This window comes from Sceloporus undulatus, chromosome 11 (assembly GCF_019175285.1).
Source record: "Sceloporus undulatus isolate JIND9_A2432 ecotype Alabama chromosome 11, SceUnd_v1.1, whole genome shotgun sequence".
Taxonomy (NCBI): Eukaryota; Metazoa; Chordata; class Lepidosauria; order Squamata; family Phrynosomatidae; genus Sceloporus; species Sceloporus undulatus.
In genome coordinates, this window is record NC_056532.1 from 5,614,808 (window position 1) to 5,639,115 (window position 24,308).

The window sequence follows — 24,308 nt, forward strand, 5'->3', positions numbered from 1 at the left end:
CATAATGTGTTCGTTGTTGCTTCCAAAACTTGAGCTCTTCTGCATGAATCCCAGTCAGCAAAGCTGGCTGTGAGATTCTGGGACACATGCAGAAAGGCCACAGGACAAACTTCCAAAGACAGGGGCAGCTGGCTCCTCCATGCCCACAGTCAGTGACAGATAGCAGGGCTTGGCTTCATTTTCGCTCTGCTGTCCTCGTCTGGACGACTCACTGGGGGTTAATCGCTGACCCCAATTAGCCATCTTTTCTTTTCCTATTATTTGGCTCTTGCCCAGCTTTTAACTGTCATCCCTCTGCCCACCCTGCTGTCCCATCTTCAGGCCTTGGAAGCGGGCAGGCGCCCCCTCCCAAGATGGAGGGGCAGTGAGGAGGAGGAGGAGGAGGCCGGGATCCACCATCTCCAGGCCGCCCCATGCCCTCGTCTCCAAACACGAGCCCCAGTTGCTAACAATATTGGAATTCCAAAAAGGCTTCGTAATGCTGGAAAAATAAAACAAACATCCTGCGAGCCTTACCCAATCCTGGTAAACAGCTTCCCATGGGCATGGAGAAAACTCAGGACGAACCTTTTGTTCAGCTGCATGGGAAACAAAAAAAAAAGGAAAAAGAAATGAAAAGTGGGGGGAAGATGATGAAGAAGATGAGAAAACAATCCAAACTCTCTCTCTCTCCCCTTTCCTGTGAACGAGAGAGCATCCCGAGTGACAGGATAACCTGGCCAGGGGATGTGGGGGTGGGTACGGCAGATGGGAACCAAATGGCTGGTGCGCAGCCACCGAGGCCAAGGGCCAGCAGCAGCGGCCGGCTGCGGAGGCTCTGAGGGCGAGAGCCAGGCCGGGCCCCTGGCACCCTCTGCTGGTGGATGAGGCCCACTGCAGCTGGCGCGTGCCCTTCCGCTGCCATTGCCACCACCCTTGGCACAGCTCTTTCCCCCCAAAAAGGTCACCCTCTGTTTTTCTGTGGCTTGGTGGAAAGGATCGGAACCAGCCCAAGGGGAATCCAAGCTGCTGAAACTGCTTTAAAAATAAATAAGGAATTAACAGAATGTGGTGAGGGACGTTTGCCATTGCCATCCTTTGAGGCAGAGAGAGTGTGACTTGCCCAAGGTCACCCAGTGGGTTTACATGGCCGAGTGGGGATTCGAACTCTAGTCTCCAGAGTCTTAGTCCAATGCCCAGTGTGGTGTAGTGGTTTGAGCACTGGACCCTACTTCTAAGACTGGGGAAAACGGCATGGCTGGGACCATGACTGTCATACCGTGAATGTCACAGGATAAAGTGGGAAGAAAATTCTTTGTGAGTGTAAGTTGCGGGGCCTAAATATCCGAAAGGCACCAGATCTTTCCTGATCTTGTAAGCTAAGCAGAGTCAGCTCTAGTTAAAACTTCCATGGGAGACCGTCAACAAACAGAGGATTGGCAGAAACTGTTGAAAAACTGGCAAAACTTTGAATATTCCTTGCCTAAGAAAACCCTGAAAGGCAACTCAAAGGTACACAGATACAGCGGGCTCCTGGTATCTGTTGAGGCTTGATTCTGGGAACCCCCGTGGGTACCAAAATCCGTGGATACTCAAGTCCCATTATATGCAATGGGATAGTCTACTGGTGTCCCTTACATAAAATGGGATTTATATTGTTTGGAACATTTTCAAGGCACAGATGCTTGTATCTATGGATAAAAAAACCCATGGATAATGGAGGGCCGACTGTACATGTGTGTATAATTAACTAAGGCCCTGAGCTAGCCAAAGTGGAAGAGAGGGGTGCAGGAGGAGAAGGAAAGCCCATTCCATGCCCCCCCTCCCAGTTCAACCAGTGGCTGCAGCAGAGAGGCCAGCAAGCCTGAGCAGCATGCTTTGACACCAGCATAACCCCAATGAGCTCAGCCGCCCCAGAGAGGTGAGTGGGAAGGTTCAAATCCCGGCCAGCAGCGGCTGAGGCTCTTCTCCAAATGACTCTCGGCTGCCCTCCCCATGACTCACCTGGGAACCTCCTGCTTCCCACAGGCCAGAAGAAGGAAACAGAGAGAGGGTTGCGGGCACCATCTGGGGGCACTTCCCCAAAGCAGGGCGGCAAAGGAGGAAGAGGAAGGGGGATAGTCCGTGTCCCCCACCCATCTTTGTTTCCCATGGGTTTTCCCCATGTTTCTCTTTCATGCAAACACACATGCTGACACACTTTTGCCCCCCTACAAGCCCGGGAAGAAAGTCACCGTTCTGGCACCCAATTCAACAGGCGGAAATCAGGACCTGGCCACGCTGCAACTTTTGAGACCATTTTATTTTTTAAGACCTGTTTTTGGCTCTGCCCCTCCCCAATTTCAAACCTCCCGGGAGGCTTTTGGCAGCCTCCTGGAAACAAAACGAACGGAAAGAAATGTAAAATATGGACTAACAACACACACATATGCGCACACACACACACATGCGCTCCAACAATGACAAGTCTGACAGATAAGAGGGTTGGAGGCAGGAGTCAAAGGCAGCCTACCAAAATTTAGCAAAATACACACGCAGACACAGTTGCAAAATCCCGTGTCCAGGAGCAAGGGAGCCCCGCCATTCGTCCCCCACCCAAGAAATCCAAGGAAACAACTAGGGTGTCTTTGCCCCTTCTATGTTCAACACACACAAAAAACAGCTTTGCCCAACTTGGCACTCCCTGAAATTGGCTGTGAGATGACAGGCGCTGTGTGCTGGCACATCTTGGGAGCTGGAGGTTGGAGAAAGCAAATGGGGAGCAGAGACAAATCTGCCCTCCCCTCAAAATAACCCTGCCTGCTCCTTTGCAGTACCACCCCAATGTTTGCTGCTTTCCTGGCATCTATTTGAGGGCCCTTCTCCCATTCCAATGAGTTGAAAAACACTCTTTCCAAGGCTTTATTAGTGGATTCTGGAAGTCTGAACCCAAAGGGGCTGGTATTTTTGGCTCCATCCCCTCTGGCCTTTGGACCTGTCCACCACTGGAACATGGCCTTCTGTAAACCCCTCAGAAACACAGTTTATCTCTCCAAGATGGGATGGAGTGGGGCTCCCCATATTTGGCCTAGAGGCTAGTGGGGTGGAGAACCAGAAAGCAAGCTGGGCTGCCACCTTGGGTTGGAAAGCATCATGGCTGCTGGGTCGCTTTCTGGAAGGGAGCAAACATCAGGTTTGTAAGGGACAGACACAAGAGAAAGAAGTGTGTGAGTGCAAAAAATGTACACACACACAACCCTCCTTCCATCATGCTGCTGTCCAGTCCCTGCTGGAGTAATGAGTCCATGGTTTCACCTGCTGTTCAAGAACTGATCCAAGAGATCTGCTGTAGTGGGGAAGAGATCCCCAAGATCCTGTGCAAAGGGAGGGCAGGTGGAACATTTTCTATGGAAATGTTCCAATGCTCTCTTTTTCCTTGGAACACCAGTCCCCCTCCCCAGTTTCCTCGGCTGCTGTACTGCTGTCAGTTGGACTAAACACAGGATATGAACTTCTAGCGATTCCTCCAAGGAGTTCTTAGAACCCAGAGGATTGTATTAACAAATTGTCACACTGCTAAACTTCTTTGCATAAAACCATTGGCTTCTAGCACAAGCAGTCAAGACAAAATGTGGTTAAGCTGCACATCCGTTAGTCAAACAGAATTGTGAACTAATTGTACTGAATCAGATTTTTCTCAGTGTGAATGGAACTGATCATAAATACAGTGGGCCGCTGGGATTGGGTTCCCCCTGTGGATACCAAAATCCATGGATGCTCAAGTCCCATTAAATACAGCTGAATAAAGAAAATGGAAAAACAAGGTTTAGAATTGATCTATCTTTAAAATATTTTCAAGCTGTGGATGGTTGAATCTGTGGATAAAACATTTGTGGATACTGAAGGCCAACTGTAGTACAGAGTGAGTAAACTTGAAGGGACTACAGTTTTACCCTGACAAAAGAACTGTTGATATAAGATACATCAGGCACAGTTCTCTTTAGGTCTATTTCCTATCAATATCAGTGTGCTTTCAGGTGCAGCCCTCCTTTTTGGTTAAATATAAGGGAAGTAGATCGCATTCTCAATTATTACAAGTATTCCAATAAAACATTTTCCAGATAAAAGGTTTGAATAAAACATATAAGCCAAAGGTGCAAAAATCATTAGACATTTTTTTCTGGTCCTACTTTCCCCAGAAAACACACTAGCCGCCACGAAGGGACCAGCATCCCTCCAATTGTCGAGACTGGAAAAGGACGCACCGCACTGAAAGGCTGCTGGCGTGAGCCCAGGCCGGTCCGGGAATCGGGGACTCGGCACCTGAGCATCCGGATCCCAGATGGGAACCGAGGCACCAAATAAGGGAAGGATTCCAACGCAGCTGCTGCTCTGGGTGAGGCCGGGCTGGGCTTTGAGGCAGCGGTTGGAGGGGGGCAGAATAGGACGGATGGTCAGGGAGGAGGGCCTGTTTCAAGTTAAAAATGGTTACTTCAGGTTTGGAAGCAAATTTCGGTATCTGTTCTTTATCAAGCGAAGCAACCCCCCCCCCCAAAGCTCAGGAGCAGCAGCCGCAACGCATCTGCAGAGCAGAAAGTGCCAACGCCATGATCTGGAGAGGAGGAGGGTGACCCCCCCCAGTGGAAAAAGGCCAGCTCTTCCTTCGTCAGGAGGCCGGATGTGGGGCAGAGGAGGGAGGAGACGGTGATGTCACAGCTGGGAATGAGTGGGGCTGTCCTTTGGGGGGTGGATATAAGTCTCATCTCTTATTATTCAGTTTTAAGAAATGGTTCACAGGAGGTGTGTGGCGGGATGCTGGAGCGCAACAGGGCAGAAGATGCAAAAGGGCAGAAAATTTGCTGTCCCTGAATTCCTACTCTCCCTGCAGGGAGAAAATTTGAATGACACAAATGTTGGGGTGGAAGGGACCCCAAAGGCCACCCTTGCTATGCAGGAAAACGTAACTCAAGCACTCCTGAGAGATGGCCAACCAACTTCTGCTTAAAGCCTTCAAAGAAGGAGAGTCCACCACTCTCCAAGGCAGTCCATTCACTCTCACAGTGAAAAAGTTCTTCCAAATGCTTAGGTAGAATCTCTTTTCTTGTCACGTGAATAATCCCTTGGTTCATGCTCTAGTCTCTGGAGCAGCAAAAACAAGCTTGCTCCCTCTACTCTATGAAACCCCTTCAACTATTTAAAGATGGCTCTATCATGTCACCTCTCAGTCTTCCCTTGTTCAGGTTAAACAAACCCAGCTCCTTAAGGCATTCCCCCATAGGAACCTGGCTTCCAGACCCCCAATAAGCAGAGCAATAAGCCTGGGGAAAGTCAGGTCCCAAAAGCAGCTATCCTAAAAACCTTAAAAACAAATTATTTTGCAGGGGAGAAAGGGGAACTGAACCAGAAGTGACTTCCATTCATTTCCTTTTGTTAAAAAAGACCTCCCCCATGGCCTTAAATGGCCCAGGAGAAGCTAAAAGCATGGCAGAGAAAGACCTTCAGCACCCCTTAAGAGGACATGTGGGGAGGACACAAACATTGCTGGTTTTTTTTGGAGTTGGTACAGCCTTCCAAAGTCTCCCAGGGGTCTAGCGTGTTATCCCAGCCTTCCATAGTTGACCACTACTGCCCAGACACATGACCTGATGGTTGTCAACCCTACCTATTCCCTTGCCCTCTCAAATTATGACAAGGGTTGCCTCTTGGGCCTGGACACTGGGTGTTCATTTCCCCCAGGGTCTCATAGGTGGTGGCATCAAAAGATCAAGTGGGGCTGGGAAGGATGCCTACAGTTTGCTCTGGGAGCTGATGCTCCAACAGGTCTTGATAAGGGTCAATGCGAGGCTGCAGTGGGTGGTTTGTGGGTGCAAGTGAGAGGGGAAGTCTGTCTGAGCAAATGAGTAGGAAGCCAACCGCCCGCTCAAGCCCAGAGCGTGCCGTGTGTCACGTCCCTGAGCTCGTGGGGGCTGGGCATGTGGTTTCTGTGTCAAACCAGCCTAACTGCAGCCTGGCACCCATGGCTTCCTCCTCGGAGAAACTTTTCTCTGCACCAGAGGAAAGAGAGCAAAACCTCAGCGCAAAATGAAACGGCTCAAGTCAAAATAAGGCTCGGAGGTGGTTTTGGTGACCGAGGTCAAGGAGGCTCTGAGAAGGGTGATGAGGAGAGGGAGAAGCAGCATACGAGAGCGCGCACAGGTTGCCCGCAGCGGCACAAAGGGCGGGTGGTGGGGAGGAGCCCACCAGCCTGGGAACTGAGTTCCGAAACAGAAAGGGGGGAAATAGATCAGCCAGCCCTCCTCTCGGAATCAGTCCCAGATCTCTCTTCTCAGGGCTCTCTGTGGTGAGCGTGGCACGCAAAGGACACAGCACCCTTCCTCGTGACACAGCAAAGGGGGGAGGGAGTCATCTTGCCTGCACTGGGCACAGTAAGCTGGGATCCTCGCTCTTCAAAAGTGAGCCCCAGCACCCCTGCTCCTGAGCACAACTCACCCCTGAAGAGCTAGTCAGCTTAACTGGCCTTCGTTCCCCTGGAGCTTCAGCCGGACCAAATAGACTATGTGTGTGGTGGGGGACAAAAGGATGGGGAGAAAGTAGGTCCCTCAGGCAACAAGTGACCCCGAGGTCCATCCCACAATTTTTTGTTAACTCCAAACCCTGCTGGATAATTTGTTTAACAGGAACCCCAACAGGAAGTGACCAGAACATTAACTTGTGAATTATTTCCTGATAAAGGCCTCTGCTAGGGCTAGAATAGCCCACAGAGGGCCAAAGATGGACCTGAATTGCCCAGGGGAGGGAGGGATGCATTTACAAAAAAGTGGGCGCTGCCCTCCAAGGTTCCCTGGGCCTCCAAAAATCAGTCAAAATGGCCACCAGAAGTGGTGCAATGTTGCAAAAGATAAAGTGGAGCCTGCCAGGGACTGGCCCAGGGAAACAGCCCCCACTCGCTTCTATTGTTCCCAAATCTTCCAGGAAAGAGCATCAGCACTGCCGCTCAGGACAGCAGGAATCACCCTAGGCACACGTGGTGCTTTGGGCATTGGGTGTCAGGCATCCCTGCTAGGCATCAGCCCCCAAACTCTCCTCTGCCTCTGGACATGGGGTACAACATGGTTCCCTGCCTTTGCAGAATTCTCAATTTATTTATTTTTGCTGGAAGGCACTTTGAAAATGTACTGGAAAGACAGGAAAGACATCCAGCAAACAATACCCACTCTGTGCTCCAGAGGGGATCCTCCTGCCATCTGCCAGAAATCCAATGGCCACATATAACCAAGGGCAGCCCTGTTTGGTTCTGCCTTCTACCCTTCTTTTTCACCCCCTCAGCAGCACATCCCCTCCTTGCAGACTGGATCTGGGTTGGATCTACACTGTCTCCTTAAAACAACAACTGTCATCATTATTCACAGCTGAAGTTCTGTGACTTGCAATTTTGTGAGGAATTTGTAGTTCTCTGTCAGAGAGTCCTAGCTCAATTCTTTGAACTGCAGTGCTAGAACTCTCTTCTAAGAGTGAAGTTCCTGGAGACACAATTGAGCGAGGGAAGTCACAAGTGAAATCAAACTGATTCCACTTTGTAGTCCAGAAATGCTCCCAGCCTCCAGATACTCAGAGCAACATTTCCTCTTCTTTCCTTCTTGGCTGACAAGGAAACACGTTACAGGTCTCCTTGCAGGCACTGTTGGCTCTCATGTCCTCCTGAAATGCATACGGAGCACAACTGACTCTGTCACTGCCCTCCACAAGTGTTGCTGCCACCAATGTTGCATAACAAGACCACCAGCGCCACACTGTGGCCAGAGGAAACATGGCCTTTTAGCCATCCTTGGGCAGCATTACACATAGACACAGACCCTCTCTCTCTCATACACACTGTTTTATACAATCCCTGAAGAGCAAGCTGCACCTTTCCTTCTTTATCTGTCTCCAATAAAGCAGTGCTCAGACACACATACCTTGGTCCTACCTCCCCCTCTGCCACCTGGTGCCCGCAACCCAGTGGTCCCAAGTACTCACATCACTGGGGCTAAGGTTCCCGAGCCCGTTGTCCTGCTCCGAATCGCGGCCAGATTCATGTCCCTGGCCAGAACGGGGGTGGGAGGGGTGGATCCAGAGCTCTAGGCGGGTGGTGTCATCCACTGAAGGCCGGAAGGAGCTCGTCTTTTTGCCCTGCATGCACTGGACTGAGCTCTTCTTCTGATCCAACTGCTCAGCCTGCGCAGAGAGAAGGCAGACGTTGGGAGAGGCACAAGGAGGGTGAGAGAAGAGTGTGAAGGGAGGTCCTGCTTCATCCTGTCCTCATTTCTTACCTTACGTTTGGTCTCCTCAAAGAGGCTCATGAGGCTCTCCTTGGCAGTCAGGATGGGGTTGCTGGCAGCCAAGCTGCGCATGTAATAGTAGACAGCATCCAGCTTTCTCCTCTGTGGACACAGCAGTCAGATGGATGTTAATGGCACCTGGCCTCCCTCTAGCACCCCAAAATGAAAACATGAGGGGGCCTAAGGTTTAATTTAGCACTGAGGGAACTTGGAAAGGGGCCGGGGGTGCTATGAATTAAGCAATTGGAACTCACTGCCTGGAAGGGAAAGATGAAAGGAGGAAGAACCAACATCTACATAGTATGTCTTCACCCCGATATATTTCACCTACAGTCTCCATTGGGACACTGAGAAAGTGGAGGACCCATAGCTGGCACCATATGGCAAAGCTATTTCTTGGAACTCAAAGGAGAACAGCTTTCTCTGACAGATCTTAAACTGAAGCTGGTTTGCACTTGTTAAACAAATGTTTTGACACACTGGTTACAATCTGGTGCGACTCAGTTTACCTACCCACATTCAGGGGGATTCCCTCCTGATGTATTGGCCTACCGACGATCCCCCAGCTAGCATGACTGCCAGCTGGGGGATGGTGGGAGCTATAGTCCAACACATCAGGAGGGGACTTGTCAGAATGGGAGCAGACAGAAGCTCAGCTAAAAGTCTCCCTCTCTAATAAAGCATCTCACACACATACATACGCTTCTCTCCCGGAGCCTGTGGGTTTCCCTCTTACCGTATAGACAGCCAGGAGAGCCAGCTGGTTGTAGGGGCGTCCATTCTTTGGGGCAATGTGTTGGGCTTTCAGGTACCAGCTGGAGGCGGGAGAAGAAAGGTCTGTGATGAAGCCAGCCTCATGGACACCCAGCTAGCATCTTGCTTCATCACAAAGCCCTCCACCCCACATTGCTCTGGGCCTCAATTCTAGCTCTCCTTCCTACCTGCGTGCCTTCCCATAGTTGGCTGTGTCGCTGCCTTGCTCTCGGTACCTGCAGATGTCACCCTGACAGATCAGGCTCCGCTGGGCACTGATGAGTGCATATTTCACCTGAGAAAGGGAGAGACAGAAAATGGGCAACATAGGAATGCTGAAGCCAAAGCTGCAGAATCAAAGCCTGCTGCGATGGCCAACTCTCTGCAGCAGAGTCCAACTCTGGAGGCATGTGGCCATGGGGCTGGACAAGAATTCCATGTGGCCTTTGCTACCAGAGGCTGCATATAGTTTTAAGAAAGAAGGCATGGCTATTCGCAACACATGTGGACCCATTTTCTGCCTTGACTGGGCCACCAATGCTTTCTCTCACAGGTTTAGAACAGCTAAGTTTGTCCCTTGCTGAGTCCTGGGATGGACAGTCCTCCACCTGGAGATTGATGCCTCAGGAAACAACAGCTCCCTCCCCTCCAACATCCTGACTGTCTTCTGAGGGAAAAGGGGGGATATTTGAAACCTGGCTTAAAATGTAGCCAGGTTTCCTCAGGCTTGCCCCCGATCCCAGGTCAACGATTTCTAACCACAGAACTATCCACCTTCTCCTTAAGGAAGTGGTTCTCTCCCCACCACCAAAACAGCTCTCACCATCTTCCGCAGGGGCTTGCTGCGAACTGCCATGCCGTCCATGTAGTCTTCCAGCTTGAACTGGTAAGTCACCTGCAGCTTCTGCAGCAAATTGTCAAAGAAAAGGGTGCCCTGCGAGAAAGGGAGAAAAAACAGCCAGAGATGAGAAAGGGGGCTCAAGGGGCCAGGCCCCAATACTGCATCATCCCAGGAGGGAACATGCTCGACAGCATCCAAGGGGGCTGATGATCCCTCCCACTTAGAGAAGGGGAGTTTTTGTCCCTGGCTCAGTGGCTCCAGATGACAACTGCACAAAACCTCCATCGTACCTCATCCAGGATCTGGAGCAACTTGCTGCGGATCTCTTGGGCATTCTCTTCCAGAGGGTCCTTGAGCAACTGGCGGAACTTCTCAATCACCTGGTAGAAAGCGTTCTTCCAGAGCAGCTGGTCCACATTTTGGGTGTCAGCGAACTCAATGTCGCTCAAGAGGCAGCGCTCATACAGCAGAAGCATCTCAGCCCTGCAATGGCACATAGCAACCGATATTGACCAGGGACTGCCAATGTAGTATGATTTTTATCCTTCTGTCAGAGCTCTGGTATCACAACAAACTACAAATCCCAGGATTCCACAGCATTGAGCCATGGGAGTTAAAGCAGTGTCAAACTGCATTATTTCTGGAGTGCAGAGCCAGCCCAGGATGTCTTTCCTCATCTTTTAATACTAGAAAGAGCAGGACAGAAGATCTGCTGTGTGGGGCAGCCTTGGCTGGGAGATTCTGGAACTTGCAGTTCAACACAGCTGGAGAGTGCCAAGTGGTGATGGGGATGCCATGGAACTACTCATCCAAAATATGGGGATGTGGAGTTGGAAGAAATTTAGAGTCCAGCTTCATAATAAAAAGAAGCAATATTAAATGCCAAGCTGGTTACCTATTTACTCTCATAGGACTTGAGAAATTTTAATCCAACAAATATATTTTTGTTTCCTCTGTCTAAGTAGCTTGCTGATACATTTTGTGGTGGTGAAGCGCCCTGTGCTACCATTTTCCTTCAGTAGATTTTAAGTTACTTATTAATAGATCTTTGCCATTTATGAAGAAGTCAGACAATAGAAATAAAGGGAAGAGGCAGAGTCGTTGGGCATACCAGCTCCCTCAATCCAATTCGGGGGCAGAGAAGCACACAGTCCCTCTGCTCCACCCCAAAATCCATCCTCCCACAAACCCCCGAGAAGCTCGTCCCATCCTTCCCAGTGTGCCCTCTGGACAGCCCCTCACCTGAGCTGCCCCATCTTCTCCAGGCCCTCGGGGCTCAGCCTATCCCGAGAGAGGAGGTTGCTCAGCTGCTGTTCCAGGTTGCTGGCCTCGCGGAGGACCTTGCTGAGCTCCTGCTGCTGCAGCCCGCAGACCTGCTGCTCCATCTCAGGGCTGAGTGGGGAGGCCAGTAGTGGACTGCCACAGATGTAGGCCTCATGGGGCTGGCTTGGGTAGCCAGCTGTTTGGTAGTAGGGCCCAGGGTAGACCCCATTGCTGGCTGCCATGGGGTAGGGCAAGGAATAGCCGGGATAAGGGTAGGCTGGAGCCTGGCCCACAGAGCGGCCATAGGAATAGGGGTTATCTGAGTTCTGGAAGCGGTAGAAGGAAGCCTGGGCCTGACGGGGGTCTCCCCGGGGGGCAGCAGGGGGAGCCGCCTCATCGTCCGTGTCCAAGAAATGCAGCGGGGCCGTTTGGCTCTTCAGTGCCGGCTTCTGCTCAGGGTTGTTGGGATCCCAGAGCCTCCGCCCAGAGCCCCCTCGGCCCCTGCCTCGGCTCCCTTTGCTGAGGCTGTTGCCAAAGAGGAGGCGGTTTCCTGCCGAGTGGGGAGCCTCGGGAGAGCCCCCACCCCCAGCCGTGAGGTCCGTGTTGGCAGGAAGGACCAGGATCCCACGGCCCCTACCTGGGGGCTTCCCCTCCCCTCCAGCTTCCGTGGAGTCACTCAGGCTGGCCCCTGAGGGCTTGCGCTTCCGCCAGTCCCCTTCAGACGCATTTGGGAGACCCCTGCCTGGGCCTCGGCTGCCACCACCATTGGGCTGGGTGCCTTTGGCCTCCCTTCCGCTGCTGGTTGTCCTGGAAAGCCAGCCATGCTCTGGGTGCCTTTTCCTTTCCATATCCCTGCCTCCCACACCCTCGTCAGCTCGGTCATCATCGAGGGAATCGGTGGAGGAAGCAGACAGCAGCTGCTGTTGCAAGGGCTGTTGACGGGGATGGAGCCTCTCCTTCATGGGCTCCGGCCGCTTCTTCCCGGCCTCCATCTCCCCGCGAACCCCATCTGTACTGTTGTTGCTCCCAGCCGAGCTGGTGCTGCAGGTACGGTATCGGTTCCGGCGTTTGTCAGAGCGTGAGTAGCGTTTTGGGGTGCCCATCTTGCTGCCAGGGGCAGTGGTAGCCTCCTCACTGCCTTTCTTGGGACGCTCTGCCCTCCTGCCCTTCTCTCCTCGGAGGGGCCTGGTCCCCTCTTTGCTCAGGCTCCCCTCTTTCTCCTCCAGAACTGAGGGCCGCCTGCTGCCTTCCTTGCACTTCCCAATGGCATCCCTCTCGGACTCTTTGCCCTTCTCTCCCTTGGTGGGGGGCTCCTCGGCCCTTGGCTCTTTGGATGAGGCTTGCAGGCGTTTCCCAGGCTGGTAGATCTGCTGGTCCGGCTTCTTGGCTCGCCGGATGATCCGAGGGCACCAGTCTTCAGGGGTGCCTGCCTGGCCTGTGGGAGCCTCAGCATTCCCTTCTAAGAGGCCATTTGGCTGCTGGCCATTTCCACTCTGCAACTTCTGGGGGCCCTGTGGATCCTCCCTGCTGGAAGAGCTCTTGCCAGGAGCCAGTCCTCCCTTGGGCACCTCTGGACCCGGAAGCTCTGGCTTTGCCACGGTGGGCTTGTTCCGCAACCGGGAGAGGCCAGGCTTGTAGATTTCAAGGTCTGGGCGCCTGTTGTCCTTCCGGTGCCGGGGCTCTTTCATGATCTCTGCAAAGTGGGAAAGGCAAATAAGACCATCAGTCTCTGAGCAGAAAATAAGCAGCATAGAAAATGTATTTCTATTTTTATCTATTTCAAAAATTAAACTCCATAAGGCCATTTGTAACTGCCACGCTACCTGTTGCCAAAGTAGTTCCAAACAGGAATAACAACACAGCACTTGGAGATTAGTATAAAAAGATACCTTTACTTGGAGATTAGCATAGAAACACATAAAGCTTGAGAGACCCATTGAGCTCAACAGCAGGTGAAAGTCCTGTGAAGCTCAAACGTTTGCACTCCAACTTGGCCAAATGAAGCCAGGCTATTTTGCCTATGTCACAAAACACTTCCAGCTCCGTAACCGTCACATTTCCTTATGTGCAGAATCAGAACCCAAAACTCTATGACTTTCTTGGCCGGCACCCATAGTTTTTTGTGGGTTTTTCGGGGGGCCATGTTCTAGAAGGGTTTATGCTGGCGAAACGTCAGGAATAAGCTCTTCTGGAACACGGCCACATAGTCCACAAAAACCTAGCGACAGCAACCGATTTAGAGAAAGAGAAAACGCCTCCCACGGGGGCAACCATCCCAGGGCTAGCGGAGCGCGCCGACTGACCAGGCCTGTCTGCCATGGTGCCAGCTTCCAGGCCAGAGGAAAGAAGGCCCCATCTCCTCCAGGGGTTCTGAGCTGCAAAAGCATCATAACACTGGGGGAGCTGTGCCCACGGCAACAGAGCCTTGGCTGGGCAGGGTTCTGGAGCAAAGCCTGCTGGGGAGAGGGCTCCCTTGGCTGCCAGCCATGGCTTCCTCCCAGGGCTCACTCCAAAAGAACCACTCCTCCTCAAGGCTTCCTGACAGAGTCAGGCAAAAGCCCACAAATGGGTTGTGATGGGAAGAGCCCTGGGAGGCAGAACACTTTGAAATAGAATCACAGAATCCTGGAGATGGAAGAAGGCCCCAGAAGTAGAACCACGGAGCCATAGAGTTGGAAGAGACCTCCTTCTCTGCCATGCAGGAACTCACAGTCTAAGCACCCCTGACAGACGGCCATCCGGCTTCTCTTGACAAGCTCCAAGGGAGGAGGCTCCACCATCCTCTCAGGGAGCATCTTCCAGAAGCAAAGAGCTCTGGTCCTCAGCAAGTTCCTCCTAACGTTGAGCTGGAACCTCTTTTCCTGGAGCTTGCATCCATCGCTCCATTGTCTCCTGTTCTCTGGAGCAGCAGAAAACAAGCTTGCTCCCTCCTCAACATCTGAGATCCCTCCAAATACTTAAAGAGGGATTTATCAGATCACCTCTTAACCTTCTCTTCTCCAGGCTAAACGTCCCCAGCATCTCCCTGAGTCCTTCCTCATAGGGCCCCACAACAAACTACAACTCCCAGAATTCCATAGCCTTGAGCCAGACCGGGCTATTCCTCCAGCCTGCGATGGGATTCTGGGAAATGTAGTTCTGCGAGGCATTGGGCCTTCTCTCTCAGGGAGCGTTTGAAAAGGCCTTTTGAAAGGCCTTAGTTCCCCTCTTCGGAGGGGAAAGGGAACCTGACGCGCCTCCCTCGGCCTCACCTGCTCCGGCTCTGCCCAGTACCGCCGCCGCTGCCTCTCCGGCTTCGGCCCGCATCCCTCGCCTCAGTTCCGCGGCCGAGACGCGGACGCGCTCCAACTCCGCCACCACCGCCGCCATTTTGGGCCTCCGGAGCCAAGGGAAACAAAACGGGTGGACGGCGGCCGCCGAGGGACAATCCCGGCCGGACCCGAAAGGCGGCGCAGCAATGCGCATGCGCAGTCTCCTCGCGGGGAAAAAAAGAAGCGCCCGCCAAAATGAAAAGGCTCCGGGTTTTGCCCCGCCCCCTTTGAGGCACGTGGTTTAGTGGGAGAGAAAAGAATAGAGCGTGGAAAAAAGTTAGAGGAGCGCATTCCGTCGCCAGGAGAGGGAGGCTCCGAGTTCGCTTTGGCCAACGTTTGAAAATCGGTCTTAATTGTAATTAGTTGTAGTTAAGATTCTTCATTAGCTGCCTTGAGCTCTTATTTAACACCGAAATGTAAACAGGCTTCTCCCAATAAACCCCAAGCCAAGGTGGGATTCCTATTGGCTGTACTTCAGCTCCCAGCAGCCCCACTAGACAGCATATACTGCCAATGGGGAGGAATGCTGGGAGATGCAGTGCAACAGCCTCTCAAGGGGCTTCACAATTCCCTCCCCTAAACCTACGGAGGCAAAACAAGCCCCCAGATGTCATTGGGTTGCAGCTCCCATCATCCCTTACCTAAAGCCCTGGCTAAGGCTGATGGGACTTCCGTTTCATATGAAGGGTCTGACAGTACTCTCTCTGTGTGTATATATATATATGCTGGTCAACAGCCTTGTGCAACATACGCCACCGGTCTGTAATGTGGGACGCCGAGTGCGAATCTACCCAGGAAGGAACCCTGCAAGGAACGCTGGCTCAGTCCAAGGGCACCCAGCAGGAGCTTCAGAAGAGGCTGTTGGACGGCCAGAGTCTGGCTTTCAGGACTACGCAGCCATGCAGGTTGGGGGATTTGGGGAAGTGCAGTCCCAAAAAGGGTCACCGTCCCAAGTCCTGTCTTTTGCTGTGAGGGACTGGGGCGGTGGCAGGCCCCAAACCAACCCCTGGGCATTTGGAGAAGGCTCCCACAGAGATGGAGGGAAGGAAGGAAGGGGGGTGTCCATTAAGACACTGGGGACCTTGCTGGGAAAGAACGGCCCAATTCAGGGGGAACTGGAGCACACAGATTACAACACTATTTTTAATCGAACAGCAATTTATTTAGTTATTTTACTTTTCTTTACAGTTATTTACATAACAACAAGGCCAGGCTCTGCCAGAGTCTGGAAGCACTAGCTGGCTCAGGAGGAAGACTCTCTCTTCCGGAGGAGGCAGGAGGAACGCAGCTGCAGAAAGAACCCATCATCCACACGCAGCCCCAGCTCCATGGGAAGGGCTAGGAGTCCTCACTTGGCACCCTCAGCCCACCAACTCTCCCACAAGCATGTCTGAAGGGGAGCACGTTCCAAAAGGGGATGCGCCCTTCTATTTTCAAGCCCCAGGGATGTGTGTATGTGAGAAAGAAAACAAGGAGAGAAGAGAAACCAAGCAGGGCAGGGCAAGCTCAGTGCAGCTACAACAAGTTCTCTGAAACTGAGGTTGCCATTGGCAGATCCCAGCCCACCCCACAACAAAACAAACCAGACCCCCCCAGTCCCTTATGGGCCCCTGTGTGTGCCCCACATCTGTCGGCTGTGTGCAATGGAGCAAAACACCAAAGCTGAGACAGGCCTGCATAGGAAAAGGCCCAGAAGCAAAAGTTGTGTAGGGAGGAGGTCATCCCCAAGTGCTTCCTCACGAACCACCCACTTTCTCTCCTGCCCCCCAGGCTCACCTTACTAACACTGACCCACAGACTAAAATGGTTTTAAGCAGTTGTTGTTGCTGACACCTTTTGACAACTTGCTTTCTCTGGATGGAGTCATTCTGTGGGCAACAGCTGCACCCAAACAGGGAACCTCTTTTGCCTTTACATGTTCAGCCCCCAGCAGCTTGATGCGTGAGCAACAACAACCATCTGCCTTGCCTTCATCTCCCAGGGTCCGCTCCAAGCAGAAATTCAAAGCCATGTTCTGGGCATGAGCTGAGAGCTGGTGGGACTACAAGACCACAAAGGCAGGAAGGGCCCCGAATGTTGGGGACCTCAAGAGCCACTGGTTCCTTTGGAGTAGGGATATCCAGCCCCCCAAAACCACAAATCCTCAGGCTTTTCCCTAGTAAAATGCGGGTTTAGAGAAAGCAACATGTCCAAAGAACAGGAGGAGAGAAGACAGTATCAAATCCATAGCAGTCACAGTTGATAGAAGGACGCAGGGTGTAGGTAGCAGCCCTCCAAGCCAGCCTTCCCTCCACCCCAAGGAAAGAGAACCCACTTCCACGGCTGTGACTGCCTGAGCCAGGGGAGGCAGCGGCGCTCTGGGGTGATAAAAGGAAGACTGGTTGTAACCAGGGAGGGCCTGTTTATTCAGAGAAAACACACAGCACCTCGCACTCAAAAGGCCCACCCCTGAGTCAGCAGAGACCTCACTGAATCCTGGGCCGCAGCAGCTTCACTCCCAGGACCCCGGATGGGACACTGGGGAGCATTAGTAGTGGCAGGCAGCCACCAAAAGGAGCCAGATTTTGCAAGTTCCAAGCAAATCCCCATCTTTCAACAACAGATGAAGGGAAGGGAAGGAATTGTGGAGGGGAGCTCTGGACGTCTTTCGTTTCTTAGAAAAACAGAACTACCTTAAGCCCTTGAGGGAAGAAGAGGGGGGTCCTGGGGGAGCAAGGCTGTCCAGAATGGTTGGTGGAGCCGGTGAGGCAGGGCTTGGCTTCCTAAGGGCTGCTCTACCAATGGAGGCCAGAAGGGGGTGTCTTTTCATCCTTATTGCTCTCCAGGGAGAAGGGAGGGATCCGGACATCGAAGTGGGAGCCGTCCGGCCGCTCAAAGCGGAAAGTACCCCTGTGAAAGGAAGCAGAGGATGGAGTGAGGGGCACAGGCCACCTGTGTAGGCTTTTCTTTCCGGGCCAGAAAATGCAACGCTCCTGATTCAATGCACCCAACAAGCCTCCTTCTCTTTCCTTGAAGATCTCCTCGGAACACCACTGAAACTCCAATCCTCTTGGGAGGTATCTTGAGCTTTCCTCATCCTCCGGCCTCCCACCGCACCCCACCCTCCAGGGCCTGACTCCTTACCACATGTGGCCGCTGGAGGCCTGCAGGGAGACGTGGCTGCTGTACTGGAAAGCCGGCTGCGCTTTGGATAAGACAGGTTCCTGAGGAGAGACCAAAGGCCATGCTTGTTGGAGATCCTGTGCTGGACACTGCTTTTATTTCAGCCAGCCATGGGTAGTTTGTTTTTAATCACCTGCCATGGCTGACTTTTTAAATTGACCGTTTTGGATTTGGAGGCTAGGGTTGTTTGTGTGTTTTTGTCTTTAGCGTTTAGAAGGGATGCTGGCCTTGGTTTAACCAAGTTAAAACATGGTTCTCCACCCCGGTTTTTAGAGGCCAAAGCAGCCACCCCTTGGCTGTGATTTACAAGGACCATGGGAATTCCACTTGCTGTTTTTCCTTGTTAAACTGCTCTACAATTATTTAACCTGTTTTATTGCCTGTACTTTCCCCTAAGATAGTTAGAAACGGGCTGTACCCATTTTAATAAATAAATGAAACTGCTCAGCCCCTCACGCATGAAAGAACACAGCCCCTCTCCCATACTGGTGGCCTCCTGATTGAATTGGACTACACATTCTATCATCCTCTAGCTACTGGGAACTGCAGTCCAACATGGTCTGGAGGCAGCCAGGCTGGGAGCAGCCAAACAAAAACATTTCCTTGCACTGAAGATTGCTAGAATGCAAACAACAGAGCACTGTACCACTCAGCCAGTAATCTCCCCTCCGGACACATACATGCGCACCTCGAGTGATACTTACTCTCCCCACTACCCCTCGGCCACGAACAGTCTCCAAGGTGCCGGACAAGCTGAAGATCCGCCAGTGCCGTTCTCGGAGTTGCACAACTTCGTTATCAAGGTTTTCCAGGCGGATACAGTAGCGCCACTGGAAGAGGGAAATGCAAGCAGAAAGGGGGAGAAAAGGAGAGAGATTCCAATCAGAGCCAAGAGCTAATGGCAAATAGAGGCAAAACCTTTCTTTGTTCAGGACCAGAGAAGCTTTAAAGAGTGTATTTTAAAACCGTTTTAATTTGTGTTTTTAATTCAATTGCTCATTTTTAATTTTGAAAAGAAACTGTTTGTACAATATAATCTTAGCCATACTTGTAAGCAGCTTTGGGACTCATGCCAGGAGGAAGGCAGAGTATAAACTAACTAACTAACTAGGAAAATCAGCACTTACCCAATAGACATGGGAATTCTGGGCTTCCTGCAGAGGGAAGGAAGAGAGAGAAGGTAGGGGTCACAAATGTGAGCTCTGGGCCAGAAGCTTCCATCTGACTAGGCAAGCAGAGAGCTGCCTGCAAAGGGCCATGCCACTTACCCTCATGCCCATGTAGAAGGGGATGACTGTGACCCGGATGTTCTCAGTGGTCTCCCGGTGCACGTCGGAAAGCTCCAGCCATGGATGATTCTTCTCCTGCCATGCGCACAACGTGTCCCTTGCCACAAAGGGGGGTGCTTAAAAAAGAAAAAAGAGGCAGGTTGGCAAAGTGTTAAAATAAATAAACCTGCAGTCTTCCAAAATTATGCAGGGAAGGCTTGGGATTAAGTTGGTTTAAACCAGGGGGTACTTTTGAGACTCCTTGGGTCTGTGAGACTTTGGGAATGATGTAAATGTAGGGGAAGTGCTGCCTTCCTCAGCATCCCCAGGGAAGCTTGGTTATGGGTTGGACAAAGATACCTTCCTGCGACATCATCTGTATCATGAGTAGAGTAGGAACCTTCAGCCAGTCACATCAGGGTTTTATGTTTTCTTTCTATCCTTAGCTGGATATGACTGGCTAACACTTCTGTAACTGTCACTGACTGAATCTCCTCTAGTTGAGGCTGACACTTGGGTGTAGGGCATTCATGTTAGCTGCTTAGCATTGGCTAAGCATTGTTCACATTTTTCACCACAACCGATCTTACAACAAGTCTCCCCACAGCTTCCCCTCTCCACACACAATCTTACCCAGAAGGAGAAACGTACCTTTTGTCTGGTCATACAGGAGGAACCGTTCAAACAGCTCATGCTGGATGGGGACCTGGTCAGTGGACGAATAGGGGAGGATGTCTTCGTGGCTGACGTAGTCAAGTCCTGGGAAAAAAGCTCAATAGTGAGGCACATTTATGTCAGCAGCATTAGCTGAAAAGTGGCAGTTGAGAAATCGGGGCACAAGCCAGAGATGGGCCAAGGCCCACTGAATGAAGCAAGTTAAATGGTTATCCTCAGCCCTCCAGAGACAATTTAGCTCACAGGCCCCAGCAGGTCTCCATGAGCGGACACTAGTCCACCTAAATCTGGATCGTCTATATGCTAAAGGGCAGTGATGGCTCTCCAGTGTTTCCGGCAAGATTTTTTTCCTCTTACTCTTTCCTTTTCTTATACAAGTGCTTAAAAAAACACCAATATGACTTCCAGTTCTTTTGATAGTGCTTCACCAGTCTTGAACACAACAACTGATGAAACAGAAGAAAGATGTATAAACTCAAGACATGTCACTTGTTTGGAAATCAGGGAGGGAAGGAAGTGGGGGCAATGATCATCTCCTTACCTCCTACATTAAGCCTATTTCTGGAGTAAAAGAAAAGCAGTCCCGTCTCCAGTGTTTCATGGCAGAAACAATGCAGATTTCTCCAAGCCCGGCAGGTGATCACCAATCTCTCCCCCCACCTCAGCAAAGTCAAAGAGACAGCTATTTCACTCACCTGGGATTGCATAGAGGGCTCGGCTGTCATCATGGTTCGCTAAGAAAGTTACCGCTTCTGTCTGCGATCTCTGGGACTGAGAGGAGACAGGAAGAACAGAACTTGAGAGCGGCAGCCCTTAATAAGCCCCAAACTGGGGGAATTAAATCCCATTATCTGCCTGAACAGCCACACAGGGGACTGTACTGTTGTAGGAATGGAACAATCATATCCTGACAGAAAATAGTCCCATGGAAATTGGTTTTGCTTTTCCTAGAATCGCCACTTCTTTTTTGTCACAGCCCAAAATGTCTGCCACTTGTAAGACAGCTTTTCCCAACTTGAACCCATCCAGAGAAGGGTAACTGAGCAAAGGTCTGGAAACCTCCAAACCCCATAAGAAAGAGGAGTAGGGCAGGTGTACCTTGGAGAAGACTGAGAAGTGACATGACAGCCATCTTTAAATACCTGAAGGGATGTCATGTAGAAGATGGAGCCAGCATATTTTCTGCTGCTCCAGAAACTAGAATATGAACCAATGGATTCAAATAGCAAGAAAAGAGATTCTACCTAAACATTAGGAAGAACTTCCTGACTCTAAAAGCTACTTGACAGTGAAATATCTTGGAGGGTGGGGGACTCTCATTCTTTGGAAGCCTTTAAATAGACATTACATGGGCAAGGCGCTTGAGTTGTGTGTCCCTGCACAGCAGACTGTGGGGGAACTAAATCACTTCCCCTGGGATCACTTCCAGATTCTAGGGCCCATCGCCAGATAGGTTTGGATAAAACTGACAATTACACAGCTAGGAGTCCAAGACAACTGAAGCCTCTCTAGCCTCTCATAAAGTGTCACTGGTGGTGAACAGACAGAATAAACTGTTATAGTTGGGAAGCCTTGCTTCAAGAAAGCTTCTTGCAGTAAGCTTCACCTGCCACTCAGAAAGGAGAATGAGAGAAAGACTTACTATATGTGGGCAGTCGCGAGCATCTATTAACACCTGGTAGTATGTGTGCGTCTTGCCTTTCACTTCTTTGGAACCGTGGCTGGCTGAGTTCTCTGCCCTGGAACCAAACACACCCTCTTTTAGTGGAAGGAGCTCTCCTGTTCACCTTTCTGCAGCGGCAGAAGGCTTCTCTTTCCTGCCCAAAGCAAATGTCACCTTGACTGTGGACAGAACCGTCTTGGACTAGAAGACAGGCTGAAGAGACTTGGGAATTCAGAAATGGCCATAGGAGACAGCTGTCAACCCCAGCAGACAACCCCAGGACTGCTGCACTCAACCGACTCCCAACTGATAGGTTCAACTGTCACCTGCCTCCTGGAAACTTCAGCTACTTGTCATGACCAATTCAGTCTGCACCTCCCACCCATCGAACAAATGCCAACCCTTACTTTTCAGGCACTGGAGAAGCAACGTCTCGGTCGTACAGCCTGGCTTGCCAAGGAAACAGGACTATCCCTCGGTATCCAAAGACACTGTGTAGAAATAACTGGAAGGTAAAAAGAGAAACAGTGTCTGGGATCCTGGGAAAGCAGGTTTTGACTGCCCAGGAGAAGTTGCTTCGCTGTTTTAGTGCTTTTCCTTGCTACCTGGCCCAAAGACCGGAAGAGTCAAAAAGCACAGCAAGGCATTCTGTGAACGGACATGCGAATTTTGGAGCCACCATGTTATGAAGCCAGCCACAGACCTCTGGGAAGGACATGCGTCATTCAAGGGGGCCCACAGCAAACACTTTCACAACATTTACTATGCTCAGGCATTTCAACCCATTTGCAGGCCTCACATATCCACCTTATTCGTTCTATTTTAGATCTTGTTTTGCTTTCAGCATGGGACCCAATCTAGCTAACAGAAACGCTAACATCTAAGCCACTCTGAGTCCCAGTCTTGGGAGAAAGCTCCGATATAAATGAAGTTGACAACAAGAACAACAGCTATAGTAAAACCAGGAGAAAACAAACTACAAACTTAATAGGAAAAGTTAAAATACATCACCGCATTAAAATGCCATTAATGTTTAAAACAATAAAGTTAAAAATACAGTAGATACAGAGGTCCATAAACATGCCCCCTGAAACCAATGACCATTATCTGATGTATGAAGAGACTAGTCTTTGCTTTCCTCCCTAAAACAAGGGTCCCTCCCAAAACCTACTTACCTGTCCTGTGTCATATTTGCCCTGCTGCTTTGGCACTTCGAAGATACCCACCGTCTCCAAGACTTTGCCTCAGGACGGTTCCTGGCATTGAGGAAGAGAAGAGAAGAGAGAAGTCAGGCTCAAGCAAGATGGTCAAGCAGCCAGAGCCTGGACTGGCCTCAAAGTCCAGCTTCCGTCTCTTTGTCCAGCTGCGAGTCCAGAAGCCAGACCCAAAGATCACCGAGAATGAAGCCGGGATGTCAGCCTAGTACAGGAGTTAAAGTTTAATCTCAGAGGCGGCTGCCGTCACGATGACCACTGGCTTTTGGAGAGGACGAAATAAACTCCTACAGATGTCTGATTGAGGCACCATAAATAGCTAAAACGGATCCTCCCTGTTGAAAAGGGTTTGGTCTGGACATACTAAGAACTGAGGAAAGAACAGAGCTATGGGGAATCAGGACCCTATGGAGGAATCTCATGTCCCCAAAATGGGCTGCCAGAATCTCTGCCCCAAAAACCATAACAGCAATTGAGGGTCCTTGGGAAAACTATAGCCCCCAACTCAGCCTTGCCAAGGCAGCAGCTCCTGCCTCCAAAGTCTGCCCCACCAGATCCATAAAACATTACTTAGCCAGTGGATCAGTGAGAAAAGCAAGGCATGCCAGTGAGGAGCCCATAAAACCCTCTTCTCCGTCCTCCCTGCCCTCCTCTTTTTTGCTGCCAACTGGTACTCAGGGCTTCATTAAAGAGACTGTAAGGAGGCTGCAAATGTGTGGACTGTGAGAAGCCATCAGCCCAGACCGTACTATAAGAAGTGGTGATGGGAGTTGCGTCCAACACAATTTGGAGGAGCCCTGGAACAGCCCAGAGAGGCAAAGCTGAGGAGTGGGGCCCAATGCAGCCCAACTGTTCTTTGTACAACAGCAATAGCAAGTACACTTCCATAGTGGCTCCTCAGGGCAGTTTGCAAAGTGGAAGCTAACTGTCCCCAAGAAGCTGGGACCCATTTTAGGGACTCTGGAAGGAGGCAAGCCAGGCCCCTCCAGCCATACGCAGCCCCCTTCCCAAGGCCAGAGATGCAGTTTTTGGACTGCAGGTCCCAGAATCCCCCAGCCCAAGGGCTAGGGATGTAATATCCCAAAAGAGGGCTGGGGGTGTACTTGGGGTTGGGATGGTGGGACACACAGTCCAAAGGCAGCTTTGTCAAACATAGCCCTCTCCTCTTCTATGACCCCCAAAAAAGCAACTTAGGGATGTGGCTTTTGGACTAAAGCCCCAGTATCCCCCCAAGAATGGCCCATGGGTCTCACAGTCCAAGAAGGAGTCGGCTTCCCAAAGGACCCCTGGCTTAGGACTGTCAGGCTGCCTATCCCAGAATCCCCCAAGAAGAAGGGCCTTGAGGTCAAGGAGGGTGGGGATGGCAGTCCAAGGAAGGGGAGGCGGGGCTTTTGGGGCTGGGGATGATGGGACTCACAGCCCAAGGATGCATCCACAGTGGAGAGATAACCCAGCATCCTGGTTCAAGGCTATGGCATCGCGGAGTTGAGTCGTTTTGTGGGGCCCACTGGGCCCCACAACAGACTCCAACTCCAGAATGCCATAGCCTTGAGCCAGAAGTTAAAGCGGTGCCAAAGCGGGTTATTTCTCCAGAAGGCGACTTTCCCGAAGGAAGCCTTGACCAGAAGGCAGTCCCCAGACCCTCCGCTCTCTCACCGCGAGGAGAGGAAGCGCCTGGGGGAGCCCCGTCCAGCCCCGCAGGAACCCCTGGCTGCCCAGGGGAGACCCCAGGAGCCCGAGGAGGAGGAAGAGGGGAGGCGCCCGGGCCCGTCCCAGCCCGACGCCCAGCACCGGCTCCGCGCAGCCGCAGAACGGACCGAGCAGGAGGCGGCAGCAGCAGCCACGGCCGCCGCCTCCATTCCGCGGAGGGAGGAAGGAAGGA

At 51.5% G+C, this 24,308-nt stretch overlaps 2 protein-coding genes across 2 annotated transcripts in view; both read right to left on the reverse strand.

The window, feature by feature from the left end:
- The window catches only part of SMG6 (SMG6 nonsense mediated mRNA decay factor), a 65,339-nt gene extending 50,751 nt beyond the window's left edge, over positions 1 to 14,588 (reverse strand). Inside the window, exons 1-9 of the mRNA XM_042442502.1 lie at positions 14,385 to 14,588; positions 11,113 to 12,826; positions 10,161 to 10,353; positions 9,853 to 9,963; positions 9,218 to 9,324; positions 9,013 to 9,091; positions 8,268 to 8,378; positions 7,975 to 8,172; positions 517 to 578 (exon numbers count right to left, since the gene is read on the reverse strand). Of these exons, the coding sequence (XP_042298436.1) occupies positions 517 to 578; positions 7,975 to 8,172; positions 8,268 to 8,378; positions 9,013 to 9,091; positions 9,218 to 9,324; positions 9,853 to 9,963; positions 10,161 to 10,353; positions 11,113 to 12,826; positions 14,385 to 14,502 (2,693 nt within the window). The 5' untranslated portion in view covers positions 14,503 to 14,588. The remainder of the gene's footprint in view (positions 1 to 516; positions 579 to 7,974; positions 8,173 to 8,267; positions 8,379 to 9,012; positions 9,092 to 9,217; positions 9,325 to 9,852; positions 9,964 to 10,160; positions 10,354 to 11,112; positions 12,827 to 14,384) is intronic.
- A 2,237-nt stretch (positions 14,589 to 16,825) lies between these two features.
- On the reverse strand, positions 16,826 to 24,285 carry POLDIP2 (DNA polymerase delta interacting protein 2). The gene is given in 12 exon segments (XM_042442589.1): positions 16,826 to 17,333; positions 17,568 to 17,647; positions 18,311 to 18,436; positions 18,734 to 18,760; positions 18,875 to 19,011; positions 19,526 to 19,633; positions 20,245 to 20,320; positions 21,192 to 21,288; positions 21,620 to 21,717; positions 22,388 to 22,458; positions 22,461 to 22,468; positions 24,083 to 24,285. Coding segments are annotated over 12 exon segments (1,146 nt in total). The 3' UTR covers positions 16,826 to 17,218.
- Between the last annotated feature and the right edge of the window lie 23 nt (positions 24,286 to 24,308).